The following is a 21,023-nucleotide window of genomic DNA, read 5'->3' on the forward strand; positions in this document are numbered from 1 at the left end:
CTGTCTACTTCTGTAATTGAATAAACTACAGGACAGGGCGAGGAAGGAAAGAGTCGGGCCTTCCCGGGAAGCTCAGGTCCCACTGCAAACACAGGGCTGTGTTTTGTGAAACAAATTGCAGAGGAAGCGTGTGAAGGGCATACTAGGCAGGGCGGCAGGAGCAAAAGGGTGAGGCATGAAACAAGGTGGCAAATGAGGGCACCAAACCAATGTGGCAACGCTGCAACACGGTTACCGGGAACGGGATGGACAGAGAACACGGGACGGTCAGAGCCAAACCAGAACAGACACGTGTCTTGGTCACATGTGAACGTCCCCTCGTGTCATGGGGACCCTCTCAGTAAGCTGGTGAGTTACATCATCACGAACATATTTGACCAGGGTCACCCTGGCACCAGTGTAAAGACAGATGAAAGTAAGGATGGGGCGCAAAACTAGAAAAGTGTGCTTTAAATTGTAGGCAAGAAAGTGAACTGTGGTAATATGATATGAAAACTGAAAAGAAGGTTGACACTACAGAACGTGGTGAGTGACTGCATTGGTGACAGGAGGATAGGCCTGGAGTCCAGGATTTCTCATGCTTCTGTGTCTCACTTCAATTGCTGAGTGGTATGTACGAGGATGGGGAATACAGATGATAGAGAGTAGATCACAAAGAGTCAGGAAAGAGGGAAAGACAGTGTCTTCAGTTTGAGAAACATCAAATTTGATACACGCACGGGACTGAGAAGACCTATCTGGATAAATACACGTGGAGTAGGAGAAGATGACCTCACTCAGGGAAAGCACATGGCATTAAGAAGACAACTATCTGTAAAATACACTGAACTGGTATGACTAAATACTGTAAACCTACACAGAACTCTGAAATTTTGAAAATGAACACAAGAGGAAAAAACCATGGGTTTCCACGGTTCAATTATGTATCTCGACATTTGTTTCGAGAAGATAAAATACACTCTGCTATTAATACATGCAAATATGGATTTCTGGAATATTATTATAATAATACGCATTTTTAAATTTCATGGAAAATTTTCATTCTAAAGTACCAAATACATATGCTCCATCAAGACACCTTTTAAAAAATTGATCTTAAAAGAATTGCACAAGTAAAATGGTATATGATGACAGAATTAGGAGGCATTTTTAAGGAGTAGTATAATATATGAAAGAAACGTAAAGCCGTATTCTAAAATTCACATGGTTTTCTTATTCCTGTGTAAACAGAACACTCCTGCCTCGAATTTCCTATTTAACTTATATATGATGATACTAAAAAGTTGGAGAAAGATTCTAGTAAAAAAAAAAACAACTACTGTGGAAATGGATTCTCTCTACCTTTCACTAAGGCTTTCTCTTTCTCTCTCGTTCTCTCTCGCTCTCTCTCTCTCTCTCTCTCTCTCTCGCTGTCTCTCTCTGTCTCTCTCTTTCTCTCACACACACACACACAAACACACACACACACACCATAGATTCATGCATTTGGAAATAGGTTCACCTGGAATAATTCTTTAGGTTTTAGATAAACTTCACCATCCAGATTAATTCCTTACGACTTCAAAGCCTTTGTTTTTTGCACTGTACTATCCTGGCTTCATTATATTAATCCTGCAAATTAGCAGAATTGTACTATGTATCTGTTTGGCCCATAGGTTGACAAAAACAACGAAATAATTCTTCATGGGTACATGCAGATGTGAGAAAGTAAAGTCCAAGCAGCCCCTTTTGTTTTAACGTCACTCTACGTTTGTATTTTAAAATAACAACGACAACAACAACAACACACGGTACCTCAAAATGCAGACGTGATTGTAACTGTTCCTGTTGTCCTAATCTGAATGCAGACTTCATAACTGTAAAATGTAGGCAGAGATACTTTAAGGGAAACATTTGTTACTGTGAATTTTAAATAAACATAGAAGTTTATCTCACTCCTAAATATTTCAATAAAATAAAAAAAATAGCAAAGAATTTCAGAGATTGAAACAGTTTCAGGATGATGTTCCCAGTATGAAGAAAGATAGCAAAATATCTACAGAAATGGATAGTATATTGGGCTCCATACACTTCACTTAGGTTCTTTTTGTAATACTGCTGACACCTGATGACACATACAACTTCTCACCATTTCACTGCTATTTCCTTTCTATGCACTTATTAGGTGATTTTCTGTGGCGGCTAGGATGTAGCAGTACTCATGTTTTAAACAAACATTCCCTCAAATGACTTGCTGATGAAATACAGTTCTTACCTGCTACTTGTCCATTAACCACATTTTGTCCTCTTTGATCTGCAGTCCCAAACACAGGACCGGCACGCTTCTGTGGAAGAGTCTCACAGTCGCTCTGTTAAAATTAGTATCAAAAATGAGCTCCCTGAAGATTTCCTGATCACTTTCTAAGAAAACATCTGGAATTTCCTGTTTTAAGAGCAATTACACTAACAACTAAGAAAAGCACATATAGAACAGCAAACATCTCATCACAAAGCATCATATATGCTCTTTAGGTCGTTTAGATTTTCTTCTCTTCTGGCTATGACACTGGAAACCACCCACGGAAAGCCAGAGGAAACACATTCATGGACAAAACACTACCTTATGTGCATATTTCAACAAGGGACGAACATCAAACTACCTCACTGTCCTTTGCATCCCCCCCTTAAAGTATGAGGATATCTTTTAGGAGCATGTACTAAAAATTCTCTAATAAGTACAGTTGCTGTAATACAGCATTAAACACTTAAAAGATCTCAGATCATGAAAATTACTTAATGTTATAATATGACACTTGGCATGATACGAAACCTTCAAGTGTGTCTGCTGAATATAAAATGAACACTGTAGAAGCTGCTTCATGTAGGTAAACAGGGACTTGGAAAACTTAAGTATTTTTCGGGAGAATTTTGACGGATAGGAAAAATGGATGAAAAAAATGACAAGGTAGCATAAAAGTGTTTCTTTACACTACATTCTAATAAGCCCACTCTTTCCCCATTAAGAAGTTCGCTTTCAAAAGCTATCATGAGCTTCAATAAGGAAGAATACACGCATTCATTTATCAAGTATCTAAATGCCTCAGCCACTTCTTCTGCACATTTGCTCTCATCACACATCCTAATACCAAGGATTTGATGATCATTACCCCCAATTCCCGCTTCCTCGTCATTACAGGGACCGAAGACCAAAATGATGAGCAGGTGAGACCCGTTGGACCCTGTCCAGTATGTCCTCCTCCTCCTCAACATGCACACGACTGGCTCCTTCTCATCCCACACTTGGCAGCTTGAATGTCACACTCAGAAAGATCTTCTCTGTCTACGGAATCCCACTCCCTCTCCTGTCCCCGTCCCAAATACAAACTCCCCCAGTACTCTCCAAACTAACGTTCTGTTTTCTTTAGAAAAAGCACTTTGAGGGACTCGTGACTGCTTGTCGTTTACTTGTTTTTCTATTCCTACCACTACAGCACGAGCCCTCATCTTGTATACTCGGTGTCTGTCTGGCAACTAGCTGGGGTTCACTAATGGACGTTTGTTCAAGGTCTAAACATTTAAAATCTCATCGGAAAGGTCTCAAGTGCCAAATCACGATATTATTATAGGATATCTCTGGTAATAATAGACTGAAACTTAACATAGCCCAAGCTAGACATCCACGTGCCCATTCTAACGTCGTCTCCCTTTCCTTGACACAGCTGGCATCTTATTGTCTTTCATGTTTAATAGGTATGTCAATATTTATTAAGTCAAGGAATAACGCTGAGACCTTTTTCTACTACGTGCATATGTACATTTTACATTTAAAAAGTGTTTTTGCATTTTTTTCCCCATTGGTTCATGACACATACCTAAGCAGTAGATATTAATACCATTCCTGTGAATCAGGCCGCTGACATTCAAATAGGTGAAATAATTTGTTCCAAGATTCCATCGCCAAAAGTGACAGAACCAAACTACTAACATGTCTTCTGACTTCAACTATGACCGTGGTACCCCTACGCTGCAGCCGCTTCTATCTAAGAGATCACGCCCCTCCTGCCTCTTTCCACAGATGTCAACTTAGAATCGATCATCACTAGTTCCTACTCATGTTACACCAAGCATGTCTGCATGAATGTACTCGATGCCTTCTAGTTTCAGAAACGGTTTCTACCTGTTAAAACGACACTAAGCCAAACTGCTCTCATTGTACCCCCACATACTTACCACTTCCCACGTGTCACCTCCTCAAATATTTCTTGCAATCTATAACTGACAATCCTACAATAATAATATTTTGCAGACCCAGGAATTATCTTTTCAGGTTCCAGGTGTAAAAAAACTACCCTTGAAATGGATTCTTTCTACTTTTCACTAAGACTTTCGCACACACGCACAAGCACACGCACACACACACACACAGATAGACACACACATACGCACACACAAATAACACAGATTCATGCATTTTCAAGAAGTTTGACCTGGGATAACTCTGCAGTTTTTACATAAACTTCATTTCAGAATCGAAATTAATTCCTTGGGACATTGAAGCCTTAGTTTTCTGCATGATAGTATCTTGGCTGCATTCAATTCATCCTGCTAATTGGTAGAACTGTACTATGTATACCTTTGGCACATAGGTTGACAAATGCAAGGAAGGAATTCTTCATGGGCACATGAAGATGTGAGAAAGTAAAGTCCAAGCATCTCCTCTGGTTTTCACATCACTCAATATCTGTATTTTAAAATAACAACAACAACAATCGACAGTACCTCAGAATCCCAAGGTGATTCTTCCTCTTTCTCTTTTCCTAATCGTGATGCAGACTTCAAATCTGTAAAGTGCAGTCAGAGATAGTTTACTGAGAACATTGATTACTGTGATTTTTAAATAACTAGACACGTTTACCTCCACTCATAACTACTTCAATAACAGAAAAACAATAGCAAGCAAGAATTTCAGATGCTGAAGCAGTTTCAGGATGAAGTTGGGGGTATGAAGAAACATAGCCAAACCTCAAGAGAACTGGTTGTCATATTGGGCTCTATAGACTTTCAGTAGATTTTTTCATATTCGCAGTACAGCACAGAGACATTTTCACAGATATGTACTAACTTCCTCCTACTATTCTCTATCTACAGTCCATCAACAGAAGTCATATTGTCATTACTGATTTGCTCACATGGAGCACTTTCAAAAATATCAATACCGTTTTCCTTTGTTCCAACTGATGGCTTTGTTGCTTTCTCCTAATGGGAAGAAAAAAGAAAAAGGAACAACTTCAGAAAACATTCTATTTCTGCACTCACACCCACTCAATCAGTCAGTAAGGCAACAATCATTTATTGTGACTATGAAATTATAAGTGCGATCCAGAGAGAAGACGGAAATATACATAGAAGACAAATTCTGCCCTATATTTTCATGGGGTAGAGATATACCAAAATGAAGAAGAAAAAAATGTAACTGTCTACTTCTGTAATTGAATAAACTACAGGACAGGGCGAGGAAGGAAAGAGTCGGGCCTTCCCGGGAAGCTCAGGTCCCACTGCCAACACAGGGCTGTGTTTTGTGAAACAAATTGCAGAGGAAGCGTGTGAAGGGCATACTAGGCAGGGCGGCAGGAGCAAAAGGGTGAGGCATGAAACAAGGTGGCAAATGAGGGCACCAAACCAATGTGGCAACGCTGCAACACGGTTACCGGGAACGGGATGGACAGAGAACACGGGACGGTCAGAGCCAAACCAGAACAGACACGTGTCTTGGTCACATGTGAACGTCCCCTCGTGTCATGGGGACCCTCTCAGTAAGCTGGTGAGTTACATCATCACGAACATATTTGACCAGGGTCACCCTGGCACCAGTGTAAAGACAGATGAAAGTAAGGATGGGGCGCAAAACTAGAAAAGTGTGCTTTAAATTGTAGGCAAGAAAGTGAACTGTGGTAATATGATATGAAAACTGAAAAGAAGGTTGACACTACAGAACGTGGTGAGTGACTGCATTGGTGACAGGAGGATAGGCCTGGAGTCCAGGATTTCTCATGCTTCTGTGTCTCACTTCAATTGCTGAGTGGTATGTACGAGGATGGGGAATACAGATGATAGAGAGTAGATCACAAAGAGTCAGGAAAGAGGGAAAGACAGTGTCTTCAGTTTGAGAAACATCAAATTTGATACACGCACGGGACTGAGAAGACCTATCTGGATAAATACACGTGGAGTAGGAGAAGATGACCTCACTCAGGGAAAGCACATGGCATTAAGAAGACAACTATCTGTAAAATACACTGAACTGGTATGACTAAATACTGTAAACCTACACAGAACTCTGAAATTTTGAAAATGAACACAAGAGGAAAAAACCATGGGTTTCCACGGTTCAATTATGTATCTCGACATTTGTTTCGAGAAGATAAAATACACTCTGCTATTAATACATGCAAATATGGATTTCTGGAATATTATTATAATAATACGCATTTTTAAATTTCATGGAAAATTTTCATTCTAAAGTACCAAATACATATGCTCCATCAAGACACCTTTTAAAAAATTGATCTTAAAAGAATTGCACAAGTAAAATGGTATATGATGACAGAATTAGGAGGCATTTTTAAGGAGTAGTATAATATATGAAAGAAACGTAAAGCCGTATTCTAAAATTCACATGGTTTTCTTATTCCTGTGTAAACAGAACACTCCTGCCTCGAATTTCCTATTTAACTTATATATGATGATACTAAAAAGTTGGAGAAAGATTCTAGTAAAAAAAAAAACAACTACTGTGGAAATGGATTCTCTCTACCTTTCACTAAGGCTTTCTCTTTCTCTCTCGTTCTCTCTCGCTCTCTCTCTCTCTCTCTCTCTCTCGCTGTCTCTCTCTGTCTCTCTCTTTCTCTCACACACACACACACAAACACACACACACACACCATAGATTCATGCATTTGGAAATAGGTTCACCTGGAATAATTCTTTAGGTTTTAGATAAACTTCACCATCCAGATTAATTCCTTACGACTTCAAAGCCTTTGTTTTTTGCACTGTACTATCCTGGCTTCATTATATTAATCCTGCAAATTAGCAGAATTGTACTATGTATCTGTTTGGCCCATAGGTTGACAAAAACAACGAAATAATTCTTCATGGGTACATGCAGATGTGAGAAAGTAAAGTCCAAGCAGCCCCTTTTGTTTTAACGTCACTCTACGTTTGTATTTTAAAATAACAACGACAACAACAACAACACACGGTACCTCAAAATGCAGACGTGATTGTAACTGTTCCTGTTGTCCTAATCTGAATGCAGACTTCATAACTGTAAAATGTAGGCAGAGATACTTTAAGGGAAACATTTGTTACTGTGAATTTTAAATAAACATAGAAGTTTATCTCACTCCTAAATATTTCAATAAAATAAAAAAAATAGCAAAGAATTTCAGAGATTGAAACAGTTTCAGGATGATGTTCCCAGTATGAAGAAAGATAGCAAAATATCTACAGAAATGGATAGTATATTGGGCTCCATACACTTCACTTAGGTTCTTTTTGTAATACTGCTGACACCTGATGACACATACAACTTCTCACCATTTCACTGCTATTTCCTTTCTATGCACTTATTAGGTGATTTTCTGTGGCGGCTAGGATGTAGCAGTACTCATGTTTTAAACAAACATTCCCTCAAATGACTTGCTGATGAAATACAGTTCTTACCTGCTACTTGTCCATTAACCACATTTTGTCCTCTTTGATCTGCAGTCCCAAACACAGGACCGGCACGCTTCTGTGGAAGAGTCTCACAGTCGCTCTGTTAAAATTAGTATCAAAAATGAGCTCCCTGAAGATTTCCTGATCACTTTCTAAGAAAACATCTGGAATTTCCTGTTTTAAGAGCAATTACACTAACAACTAAGAAAAGCACATATAGAACAGCAAACATCTCATCACAAAGCATCATATATGCTCTTTAGGTCGTTTAGATTTTCTTCTCTTCTGGCTATGACACTGGAAACCACCCACGGAAAGCCAGAGGAAACACATTCATGGACAAAACACTACCTTATGTGCATATTTCAACAAGGGACGAACATCAAACTACCTCACTGTCCTTTGCATCCCCCCCTTAAAGTATGAGGATATCTTTTAGGAGCATGTACTAAAAATTCTCTAATAAGTACAGTTGCTGTAATACAGCATTAAACACTTAAAAGATCTCAGATCATGAAAATTACTTAATGTTATAATATGACACTTGGCATGATACGAAACCTTCAAGTGTGTCACGCTGAATATAAAATGAACACTGTAGAAGCTGCTTCATGTAGGTAAACAGGGACTTGGAAAACTTAAGTATTTTTCGGGAGAATTTTGACGGATAGGAAAAATGGATGAAAAAAATGACAAGGTAGCATAAAAGTGTTTCTTTACACTACATTGTAATAAGCCCACTCTTTCCCCATTAAGAAGTTCGCTTTCAAAAGCTATCATGAGCTTCAATAAGGAAGAATACACGCATTCATTTATCAAGTATCTAAATGCCTCAGCCACTTCTTCTGCACATTTGCTCTCATCACACATCCTAATACCAAGGATTTGATGATCATTACCCCCAATTCCCGCTTCCTCGTCATTACAGGGACCGAAGACCAAAATGATGAGCAGGTGAGACCCGTTGGACCCTGTCCAGTATGTCCTCCTCCTCCTCAACATGCACACGACTGGCTCCTTCTCATCCCACACTTGGCAGCTTGAATGTCACACTCAGAAAGATCTTCTCTGTCTACGGAATCCCACTCCCTCTCCTGTCCCCGTCCCAAATACAAACTCCCCCAGTACTCTCCAAACTAACGTTCTGTTTTCTTTAGAAAAAGCACTTTGAGGGACTCGTGACTGCTTGTCGTTTACTTGTTTTTCTATTCCTACCACTACAGCACGAGCCCTCATCTTGTATACTCGGTGTCTGTCTGGCAACTAGCTGGGGTTCACTAATGGACGTTTGTTCAAGGTCTAAACATTTAAAATCTCATCGGAAAGGTCTCAAGTGCCAAATCACAATATTATTATAGGATATCTCTGGTAATAATAGACTGAAACTTAACATAGCCCAAGCTAGACATCCACGTGCCCATTCTAACGTCGTCTCCCTTTCCTTGACACAGCTGGCATCTTATTGTCTTTCATGTTTAATAGGTATGTCAATATTTATTAAGTCAAGGAATAACGCTGAGACCTTTTTCTACTACGTGCATATGTACATTTTACATTTAAAAAGTGTTTTTGCATTTTTTTCCCCATTTGTTCATGACACATACCTAAGCAGTAGATATTAATACCATTCCTGTGAATCAGGCCGCTGACATTCAAATAGGTGAAATAATTTGTTCCAAGATTCCATCGCCAAAAGTGACAGAACCAAACTACTAACATGTCTTCTGACTTCAACTATGACCGTGGTACCCCTACGCTGCAGCCGCTTCTATCTAAGAGATCACGCCCCTCCTGCCTCTTTCCACAGATGTCAACTTAGAATCGATCATCACTAGTTCCTACTCATGTTACACCAAGCATGTCTGCATGAATGTACTCGATGCCTTCTAGTTTCAGAAACGGTTTCTACCTGTTAAAACGACACTAAGCCAAACTGCTCTCATTGTACCCCCACATACTTACCACTTCCCACGTGTCACCTCCTCAAATATTTCTTGCAATCTATAACTGACAATCCTACAATAATAATATTTTGCAGACCCAGGAATTATCTTTTCAGGTTCCAGGTGTAAAAAAACTACCCTTGAAATGGATTCTTTCTACTTTTCACTAAGACTTTCGCACACACGCACAAGCACACGCACACACACACACACAGATAGACACACACATACGCACACACAAATAACACAGATTCATGCATTTTCAAGAAGTTTGACCTGGGATAACTCTGCAGTTTTTACATAAACTTCATTTCAGAATCGAAATTAATTCCTTGGGACATTGAAGCCTTAGTTTTCTGCATGATAGTATCTTGGCTGCATTCAATTCATCCTGCTAATTGGTAGAACTGTACTATGTATACCTTTGGCACATAGGTTGACAAATGCAAGGAAGGAATTCTTCATGGGCACATGAAGATGTGAGAAAGTAAAGTCCAAGCATCTCCTCTGGTTTTCACATCACTCAATATCTGTATTTTAAAATAACAACAACAACAATCGACAGTACCTCAGAATCCCAAGGTGATTCTTCCTCTTTCTCTTTTCCTAATCGTGATGCAGACTTCAAATCTGTAAAGTGCAGTCAGAGATAGTTTACTGAGAACATTGATTACTGTGATTTTTAAATAACTAGACACGTTTACCTCCACTCATAACTACTTCAATAACAGAAAAACAATAGCAAGCAAGAATTTCAGATGCTGAAGCAGTTTCAGGATGAAGTTGGGGGTATGAAGAAACATAGCCAAACCTCAAGAGAACTGGTTGTCATATTGGGCTCTATAGACTTTCAGTAGATTTTTTCATATTCGCAGTACAGCACAGAGACATTTTCACAGATATGTACTAACTTCCTCCTACTATTCTCTATCTACAGTCCATCAACAGAAGTCATATTGTCATTACTGATTTGCTCACATGGAGCACTTTCAAAAATATCAATACCGTTTTCCTTTGTTCCAACTGATGGCTTTGTTGCTTTCTCCTAATGGGAAGAAAAAAGAAAAAGGAACAACTTCAGAAAACATTCTATTTCTGCACTCACACCCACTCAATCAGTCAGTAAGGCAACAATCATTTATTGTGACTATGAAATTATAAGTGCGATCCAGAGAGAAGACGGAAATATACATAGAAGACAAATTCTGCCCTATATTTTCATGGGGTAGAGATATACCAAAATGAAGAAGAAAAAAATGTAACTGTCTACTTCTGTAATTGAATAAACTACAGGACAGGGCGAGGAAGGAAAGAGTCGGGCCTTCCCGGGAAGCTCAGGTCCCACTGCCAACACAGGGCTGTGTTTTGTGAAACAAATTGCAGAGGAAGCGTGTGAAGGGCATACTAGGCAGGGCGGCAGGAGCAAAAGGGTGAGGCATGAAACAAGGTGGCAAATGAGGGCACCAAACCAATGTGGCAACGCTGCAACACGGTTACCGGGAACGGGATGGACAGAGAACACGGGACGGTCAGAGCCAAACCAGAACAGACACGTGTCTTGGTCACATGTGAACGTCCCCTCGTGTCATGGGGACCCTCTCAGTAAGCTGGTGATTTACATCATCACGAACATATTTGACCAGGGTCACCCTGGCACCAGTGTAAAGACAGATGAAAGTAAGGATGGGGCGCAAAACTAGAAAAGTGTGCTTTAAATTGTAGGCAAGAAAGTGAACTGTGGTAATATGATATGAAAACTGAAAAGAAGGTTGACACTACAGAACGTGGTGAGTGACTGCATTGGTGACAGGAGGATAGGCCTGGAGTCCAGGATTTCTCATGCTTCTGTGTCTCACTTCAATTGCTGAGTGGTATGTACGAGGATGGGGAATACAGATGATAGAGAGTAGATCACAAAGAGTCAGGAAAGAGGGAAAGACAGTGTCTTCAGTTTGAGAAACATCAAATTTGATACACGCACGGGACTGAGAAGACCTATCTGGATAAATACACGTGGAGTAGGAGAAGATGACCTCACTCAGGGAAAGCACATGGCATTAAGAAGACAAATACCTGTAAAATACACTGAACTGGTATGACTAAATACTGTAAACCTACACAGAACTCTGAAATTTTGAAAATGAACACAAGAGGAAAAAACCATGGGTTTCCACAGTTCAATTATGTATCTCGACATTTGTTTCGAGAAGATAAAATACACTCTGCTATTAATACATGGAAATATGGATTTCTGGAATATTATTATAATAATACGCATTTTTAAATTTCATGGAAAATTTTCATTCTAAAGTACCAAATACATATGCTCCATCAAGACACCTTTTAAAAAATTGATCTTAAAAGAATTGCACAAGTAAAATGGTATATGATGACAGAATTAGGAGGCATTTTTAAGGAGTAGTATAATATATGAAAGAAACGTAAAGCCGTATTCTAAAATTCGCATGGTTTTCTTATTCCTGTGTAAACAGAACACTCCTCCCTCGAATTTCCTATTTAACTTATATATGATGATACTAAAAAGTTGGAGAAAGATTCTAGTAAAAAAAAAAAACAACTACTGTGGAAATGGATTCTCTCTACCTTTCACTAAGGCTTTCTCTTTCTCTCTCTCTCTCTCTCGCTCTCTCTCTCTCTCTCTCTCTCGCTGTCTCTCTCTGTCTCTCTCTTTCTCTCACACACACACACACAAACACACACACACACACCATAGATTCATGCATTTGGAAATAGGTTCACCTGGAATAATTCTTTAGGTTTTAGATAAACTTCACCATCCAGATTAATTCCTTACGACTTCAAAGCCTTTGTTTTTTGCACTGTACTATCCTGGCTTCATTATATTAATCCTGCAAATTAGCAGAATTGTACTATGTATCTGTTTGGCCCATAGGTTGACAAAAACAAAGAAATAATTCTTCATGGGTACATGCAGGTGTGAGAAAGTAAAGTCCAAGCAGCCCCTTTTGTTTTAACGTCACTCTACGTTTGTATTTTAAAATAACAACAACACACGGTACCTCAAAATGCAGACGTGATTGTAACTGTTCCTGTTGTCCTAATCTGAATGCAGACTTCATAACTGTAAAATGTAGGCAGAGATACTTTAAGGGAAACATTTGTTACTGTGAATTTTAAATAAACATAGAAGTTTATCTCACTCCTAAATATTTCAATAAAATAAAAAAAATAGCAAAGAATTTCAGAGATTGAAACAGTTTCAGGATGATGTTCCCAGTATGAAGAAAGATAGCAAAATATCTACAGAAATGGATAGTATATTGGGCTCCATACACTTCACTTAGGTTCTTTTTGTAATACTGCTGACACCTGATGACACATACAACTTCTCACCATTTCACTGCTATTTCCTTTCTATGCACTTATTAGGTGATTTTCTGTGGCGGCTAGGATGTAGCAGTACTCATGTTTTAAACAAACATTCCCTCAAATGACTTGCTGATGAAATACAGTTCTTACCTGCTACTTGTCCATTAACCACATTTTGTCCTCTTTGATCTGCAGTCCCAAACACAGGACCGGCACGCTTCTGTGGAAGAGTCTCACAGTCGCTCTGTTAAAATTAGTATCAAAAATGAGCTCCCTGAAGATTTCCTGATCACTTTCTAAGAAAACATCTGGAATTTCCTGTTTTAAGAGCAATTACACTAAAAACTAAGAAAAGCACATATACAACAGCAAAACATCTCATCACGGAGCATCATATATGCTCTTTAGGTCGTTTAGATTTTCTTCTCTTCTGGCTATGACACTGGAAACCACCCACGGAAAGCCAGAGGAAACACATTCATGGACAAAACACTACCTTATGTGCATATTTCAACAAGGGACGAACATCAAACTACCTCACTGTCCTTTGCATTCCCCCCTGAAAGTATGAGGATATCTTTTAGGAGCATGTACTAAAAATTCTCTAATAAGTACAGTTGCTGTAATACAGCATTAAACACTTAAAAGATCTCAGATCATGAAAATTACTTAATGTTATAATATGACACTTGGCATGATACGAAACCTTCAAGTGTGTCACGCTGAATATAAAATGAACACTGTAGAAGCTGCTTCATGTAGGTAAACAGGGACTTGGAAAACTTAAGTATTTTTCGGGAGAATTTTGACGGATAGGAAAAATGGATGAAAAAAATGACAAGGTAGCATAAAAGTGTTTCTTTACACTACATTGTAATAAGCCCACTCTTTCCCCATTAAGAAGTTCGCTTTCAAAAGCTATCATGAGCTTCAATAAGGAAGAATACACGCATTCATTTATCAAGTATCTAAATGCCTCAGCCACTTCTTCTGCACATTTGCTCTCATCACACATCCTAATACCAAGGATTTGATGATCATTACCCCCAATTCCCGCTTCCTCGTCATTACAGGGACTGAAGACCAAAATGATGAGCAGGTGAGACCCGTTGGACCCTGTCCAGTATGTCCTCCTCCTCCTCAACATGCACACGACTGGCTCCTTCTCATCCCACACTTGGCAGCTTGAATGTCACACTCAGAAAGATCTTCTCTGTCTACGGAATCCCACTCCCTCTCCTGTCCCCGTCCCAAATACAAACTCCCCCAGTACTCTCCAAACTAACGTTCTGTTTTCTTTAGAAAAAGCACTTTGAGGGACTCGTGACTGCTTGTCGTTTACTTGTTTTTCTATTCCTACCACTGCAGCACGAGCCCTCATCTTGTATACTCGGTGTCTGTCTGGCAACTAGCTGGGGTTCACTAATGGACGTTTGTTCAAGGTCTAAACATTTAAAATCTCATCGGAAAGGTCTCAAGTGCCAAATCACGATATTATTATAGGATATCTCTGGTAATAATAGACTGAAACTTAACATAGCCCAAGCTAGACATCCACGTGCCCATTCTAACGTCGTCTCCCTTTCCTTGACACAGCTGGCATCTTATTGTCTTTCATGTTTAATAGGTATGTCAATATTTATTAAGTCAAGGAATAACGCTGAGACCTTTTTCTACTACGTGCATATGTACATTTTACATTTAAAAAGTGTTTTTGCATTTTTTTCCCCATTTGTTCATGACACATACCTAAGCAGTAGATATTAATACCATTCCTGTGAATCAGGCCGCTGACATTCAAATAGGTGAAATAATTTGTTCCAAGATTCCATCGCCAAAAGTGACAGAACCAAACTACTAACATGTCTTCTGACTTCAACTATGACCGTGGTACCCCTACGCTGCAGCCGCTTCTATCTAAGAGATCACGCCCCTCCTGCCTCTTTCCACAGATGTCAACTTAGAATCGATCATCACTAGTTCCTACTCATGTTACACCAAGCATGTCTGCATGAATGTACTCGATGCCTTCTAGTTTCAGAAACGGTTTCTACCTGTTAAAACGACACTAAGCCAAACTGCTCTCATTGTACCCCCACATACTTACCACTTCCCACGTGTCACCTCCTCAAATATTTCTTGCAATCTATAACTGACAATCCTACAATAATAATATTTTGCAGACCCAGGAATTATCTTTTCAGGTTCCAGGTGTAAAAAAACTACCCTTGAAATGGATTCTTTCTACTTTTCACTAAGACTTTCGCACACACGCACAAGCACACGCACACACACACACACAGATAGACACACACATACGCACACACAAATAACACAGATTCATGCATTTTCAAGAAGTTTGACCTGGGATAACTCTGCAGTTTTTACATAAACTTCATTTCAGAATCGAAATTAATTCCTTGGGACATTGAAGCCTTAGTTTTCTGCATGATAGTATCTTGGCTGCATTCAATTCATCCTGCTAATTGGTAGAACTGTACTATGTATACCTTTGGCACATAGGTTGACAAATGCAAGGAAGGAATTCTTCATGGGCACATGAAGATGTGAGAAAGTAAAGTCCAAGCATCTCCTCTGGTTTTCACATCACTCAATATCTGTATTTTAAAATAACAACAACAACAATCGACAGTACCTCAGAATTCCAAGGTGATTCTTCCTCTTCCTCTTGTTGTAATTGTGATGCAGACTTCAAATCTGTAAAGTGCAGTCAGAGATAGTTTACTGAGAACATTGATTACTGTGATTTTTAAATAACTAGACACGTTTACCTCCACTCATAACTACTTCAATAACAGAAAAACAATAGCAAGCAAGAATTTCAGATGCTGAAGCAGTTTCAGGATGAAGTTGGGGGTACGAAGAAACATAGCCAAACCTCAAGAGAACTGGTTGTCATATTGGGCTCTATAGACTTTCAGTAGATTTTTTCATATTCGCAGTATAGCACAGAGACATTTTCACAGATATGTACTAACTTCCTCCTACTATTCTCTATCTACAGTCCATCAACAGAAGTCATATTGTCATTATTGATTTGCTCACATGGAGCACTTTCAAAAATATCAATACCGTTTTCCTTTGTTCCAACTGATGGCTTTGTTGCTTTCTCCTAATGGGAAGAAAAAAGAAAAAGGAACAACTTCAGAAAACATTCTATTTCTGCACTCACACCCACTCAATCAGTCAGTAAGGCAACAATCATTTATTGTGACTATGAAATTATAAGTGCGATCCAGAGAGAAGACGGAAATATACATAGAAGACAAATTCTGCCCTATATTTTCATGGGGTAGAGATATACCAAAATGAAGAAGAAAAAATGTAAACTGTCTACTTCTGTAATTGAATAAACCACAGGACAGGGCGAGGAAGGAAAGAGTCGGGCCTTCCCGGGAAGCTCAGGTCCCGCTGCCAACACAGGGCTGTGTTTTGTGAAACAAATTGCAGAGGAAGGGTGTGAACGGCACACTAGGCAGGGCGGCAGGGGCAAAAGGGTGAGGCATGAAACAAGGTGGCAAATGAGGGCACCAAACCAATGTGGCAACGCTGCAACACGGTTACCGGGAACGGGATGGACAGAGAACACGGGACGGTCAGAGCCAAACCAGAACAGACACGTGTCTTGGTCACATGTGAACGTCCCCTCGTGTCATGGGGACCCTCTCAGTAAGCTGGTGAGTTACATCATCACGGACATATTTGACCAGGGTCACCCTGGCACCAGTGTAAAGACAGATGAAAGTAAGGATGGGGCGCAAAACTAGAAAAGTGTGCTTTAAATTGTAGGCAAGAAAGTGAACTGTGGTAATATGATATGAAAACTGAAAAGAAGGTTGACACTACAGAACGTGGTGAGTGACTGCATTGGTGACAGGAGGATAGGCCTGGAGTCCAGGATTTCTCATGCTTCTGTGTCTCACTTCAATTGCTGAGTGGTATGTACGAGGATGGGGAATACAGATGATAGAGAGTAGATCACAAAGAGTCAGGAAAGAGGGAAAGACAGTGTCTTCAGTTTGAGAAACATCAAATTTGATACGCGCAGGGGACTGAGAAGACCTATCTGGATAAATACACGCGGAGTAGGAGAAGATGACCTCACTCAGGGAAAGCACATGGCATTTAGAAGGCAATTATCTGTAAAATATATTGAACTGGTATCTCTATACTGTATACCTCTACAGAACTCTGAGATTTTGAAAATAAACACAAGACGAAAAAACCATGGGTTTCCACGTTTCAATTATGTATCTCAACATTTTTTTCAAGGATATAAAATATAAAATATACTCTACTATTAATACATGCAAATATTTATTTCTCGTATATTATTATAACACTCTGTTTTAAATGTCTTTAAAAATTTTTACTCTAAGGTACGAAACTATTATAAATGGTGCAGCACAGCTTCTTTTTAAAAATTGATCATTAAAGTTTTGAAGAAAAAAAATGCTAAATCATTGAAGACGTATTAGGCATTTTTGAAAAAGTACTTGAATGAAGGAAAGAAATGTAAAACCCTATTCTAAAATTCACATGGTTTTCTTATTCCTATGTGGACAGAATATTCATGGCTCTAATTTCTTATTTTTGTCATATGTGATGATACTAAAAAGTTGGAGAAACATTCTAGTAAAAAAAAAAAAAAAACTCGTTGCCCTAAGATTTAGAATTCTTCACATCCAATTATGATTATCAAGCAGGGCCCTATGTTCATATGAGGAAAGAATAAAGAGACTAAGTAATGAAGTCAACATGATAGCTGAATTTTAGAGATGAAAGAATTTACACATGAGGTTTAACAGCTATGAATACTAATGTTCATACAGCTTCCTGAGAATAATATGCAATATCCCCACTGCCGGAGATATTTTTAAAAGAAGAAATCACCTTCCAGAGATCATTTTCTACACTCTACTAGCAATCTTTCCTTTCTACTGATTGTATGATAATAAGTAGCTGTATTTTAGGGAAAAAAAATCATAAAATGCGATTTCATTAATTTGACATGGGCATAGGTGTAGTCACTGCATGAAAATACTACTATAAAAAGACCAATTGGAATCCCTACAAAAACAACTAATTTCTACATTTTCTTCCTTAATAGTGTTAAGAGCTCCAAATTTGTTATCTGATAAATGAATATATATTCAAAGTCTCACTTAAAAATGAGAAATTTTCATTTTAATTAGTGAAAAGATTAAATAAGATGTCGTTTATTTTCCATTTATCCTACAAAAGATCTAAAACAGATACCAAGATAATACCAGTCAAATAAATTAGTTAAGTAACTTAAGGATATACCAAACACTAATTTAAGTTAGAAATCACAAGAAAAAAAGAGCGAAATTTAATAATTCAAAATAAATCTGAAAAGTCCTAAGACTGATTTCACTTTGCATTATCTACGAACAAAAGTTTTGCTAGATTAAATACTAAATTTAAAGGGATGAGGATTAAAATTTTCTTTCAATTCTACATTAAAAATCACCTATGAGTCATTCTGAGCATTATTGATCATATACCTAGCTTTCTTAGTTTGCATTTAAAATAATTTCTGCCATTTTTTTAATTTTTATTTTTATTTATTTTTGCTGTTGTTGACCGGTAAGGGGATCGCAACCCTCGGCACAGTTTGGTCTGCACCACACTCAGCCAGTGAGCGCACCGGCCATCCCTATACAGGATCCAAACCTGTGGCCTCAGCGCTAGCAGCGCTGCACTCTCCTGAGTGAGCCACGGGGCCAGCCCTCTGCCATTTTTTTAAATATAAAGAGATCTTGCTCTCATTTATCCCCACTATTTCTGTTGGGGTTTTATAATAATTTCTCTCATTGTGAAATTCTCATTCAATGTTCACAATTATCTTGCTCTTCTTAACTGAATCTGTCCCCGTAATCTTCTGCCTCATCTTTGTATTGGTCTAGCTGTTCTTTTGAGCTGTTTTCTCATTTTTTTTTTCATGATGGCATACCTCACACCAACTTTTATAAGTCCCAATCCTCTACCTATATCTCTACTTATTACACTTGTTTACTATAATGATCCTGAGGACTTCCATATCTTTCTAGGATCCTTGGGACTATTTCAAAGATGAGAGTGTGAGGGAGTGGTACATGCAAAAAGCATGGGGGGAAAAAGGTTAAGAAAGAAACTTACCTTTCTGAGACCAGGAATTGCTATAGAGGGAAGGTTTTAGAAATGGTCAGGTGATAGAAAGGCAGAATCAGAAAACTTGATCTTGACTGGTGCTGTAAGAAAGGTTTCAACCACCTATTCATTTTTACTATCAGAATCACCAACCTTGAAAGATTCAAGATGGTGGACTAGAGGAGCCCGGCTCTTGCCTGTGACACAAGGAAAGTCCAAAACAAGAAGTGGATAGTCACACATTGCACCCCAGCATCTGTATAGGGGGATAGGTTCTTGGCTGGGGCACTAGTGAGCCTGCCAGTATCACCTACTCCAGCAAGGAGTTGCCAAGTGCCCCAATGCCTAGGCCACAAGGGGACTCACAGACAACTCCAACAATGAATACAGTCAAATAAATCACATGAAGACTACACTGCTGTGCACACTCAGAAACAAACCTAAAACAAGCTACACAACTATACCTAAAAACACATGTTTAGGAATGAGCCACTCCCTCAAAAGATACTCCAGAAAATTAGAAGAAATGACTATTCCACTAGGTGGCCAGACATCAGCATAGGTATATGAGAAGCATGAGAAAAGGAAACATGACACCTCCCAAAGAATACAACAATCCCTAAAGAAATCCCTAAAGAAAAGGAAACCTATGAAATGACTGAAAAGAAAGTCCAAATAATAATCTTAAAGAAATTCAACAAGATTCAAGAATATACAGATATACAACACAAAAAAATCAAATACAATTCATGATCTGAAGGAGAAATTCAACAAGGAGATAGACACCATAAAAACAAAATCAAGCAAAAATCCCGAAATACTTACCTTGAACAATGCTGTACTTTCTGAACTCTCAATGCCATATTTTGCTTCTACTACAGTGAAAACAAAGTAAACACCACATGAAAATATTTGTAACTTTGAATCACAAAAAAAAAAAAAAAAAAAATGAGAATAAGTAGTTTTCAAGCAGCTTACAAACTCTTATTGATCTCCATACAGCACTCATTATTCTTGTTAAGTCTGGTTTTGGGACATTCTAGAAAAAAAAATAACAGCTTTAAGAATAACAAAAATCAAATTTCATAAAATAATTATAATATTTGCCATTACTATCTGATTTAACAAAAAGAGCACAAGTTTAGTGTCACACAGATGTCAATCTCATGGGGTGAGGATTATGTGAGATGATACAGATATCCCCAAAATATTACTCCCCGTACCACTAACTGATATTATACAAATACTATGATATCCACTAGATGATTTTCTTAACCATATTAACCCACAACAAAAATTTATCCCTAGGTAGTTTATAGCATTATTTTAAAAACTAACATTAGGAAATCTAAATTAATGACTCATTATATTTTGAAATGTGTTTACATGATTTATATTTGCATGAATTACCTCTTATGGGGAAAAATATGAGAGTTTAGATTTTAGTAGTATCTTCTTTAGATGGGTTGGAATTGCAAACTGTATAAGTTGCTTCTACCCTGTTTGTCAAAAACCTAAAGTCAAAGGATTTTATAAATTCATCTCCTTCCAAGAAAGAGAGAAAAAAAATCAAGAATAAACCTTATGGGGCAATGACTGATGAATGGAAGCCACACACATCTACTAAATGGGAAGTGGAAACTGAATATAATATGCTGATAGTGGAGACAGAAATGGACAGAAGAAAATTTTTGTTTTGTTTTTGGCCAGGAAAATTTTAAGCAAGTGCCAATCATTTAGAAAAGGTGGGGGAGGAGGAAGGAACAGACAAACAAAAAGTGACAAGACCAGTCAATCAAGTATGAGCTTGGGCCATAGGAGAAAAAGAGAAACACTAAGTACAATAAGATATGTGGA

At 38.4% G+C, this 21,023-nt stretch overlaps 1 protein-coding gene across 1 annotated transcript in view; it reads right to left on the bottom strand.

Annotated features, from left to right (window-relative positions):
- Window positions 1-21,023, bottom strand: part of LOC134387676 (ankyrin repeat domain-containing protein 26-like) — a 209,311-nt gene that overhangs the window by 153,512 nt on the left and 34,776 nt on the right. Inside the window, 1 exon segment of the mRNA XM_063110074.1 lies at window positions 19,176-19,363. Coding sequence (XP_062966144.1) covers window positions 19,176-19,363 — 188 coding nt within the window.

The sequence above is a fragment of the Cynocephalus volans genome, chromosome 10 (genome assembly GCF_027409185.1).
Source record: "Cynocephalus volans isolate mCynVol1 chromosome 10, mCynVol1.pri, whole genome shotgun sequence".
Taxonomy (NCBI): domain Eukaryota; kingdom Metazoa; phylum Chordata; class Mammalia; order Dermoptera; family Cynocephalidae; genus Cynocephalus; species Cynocephalus volans.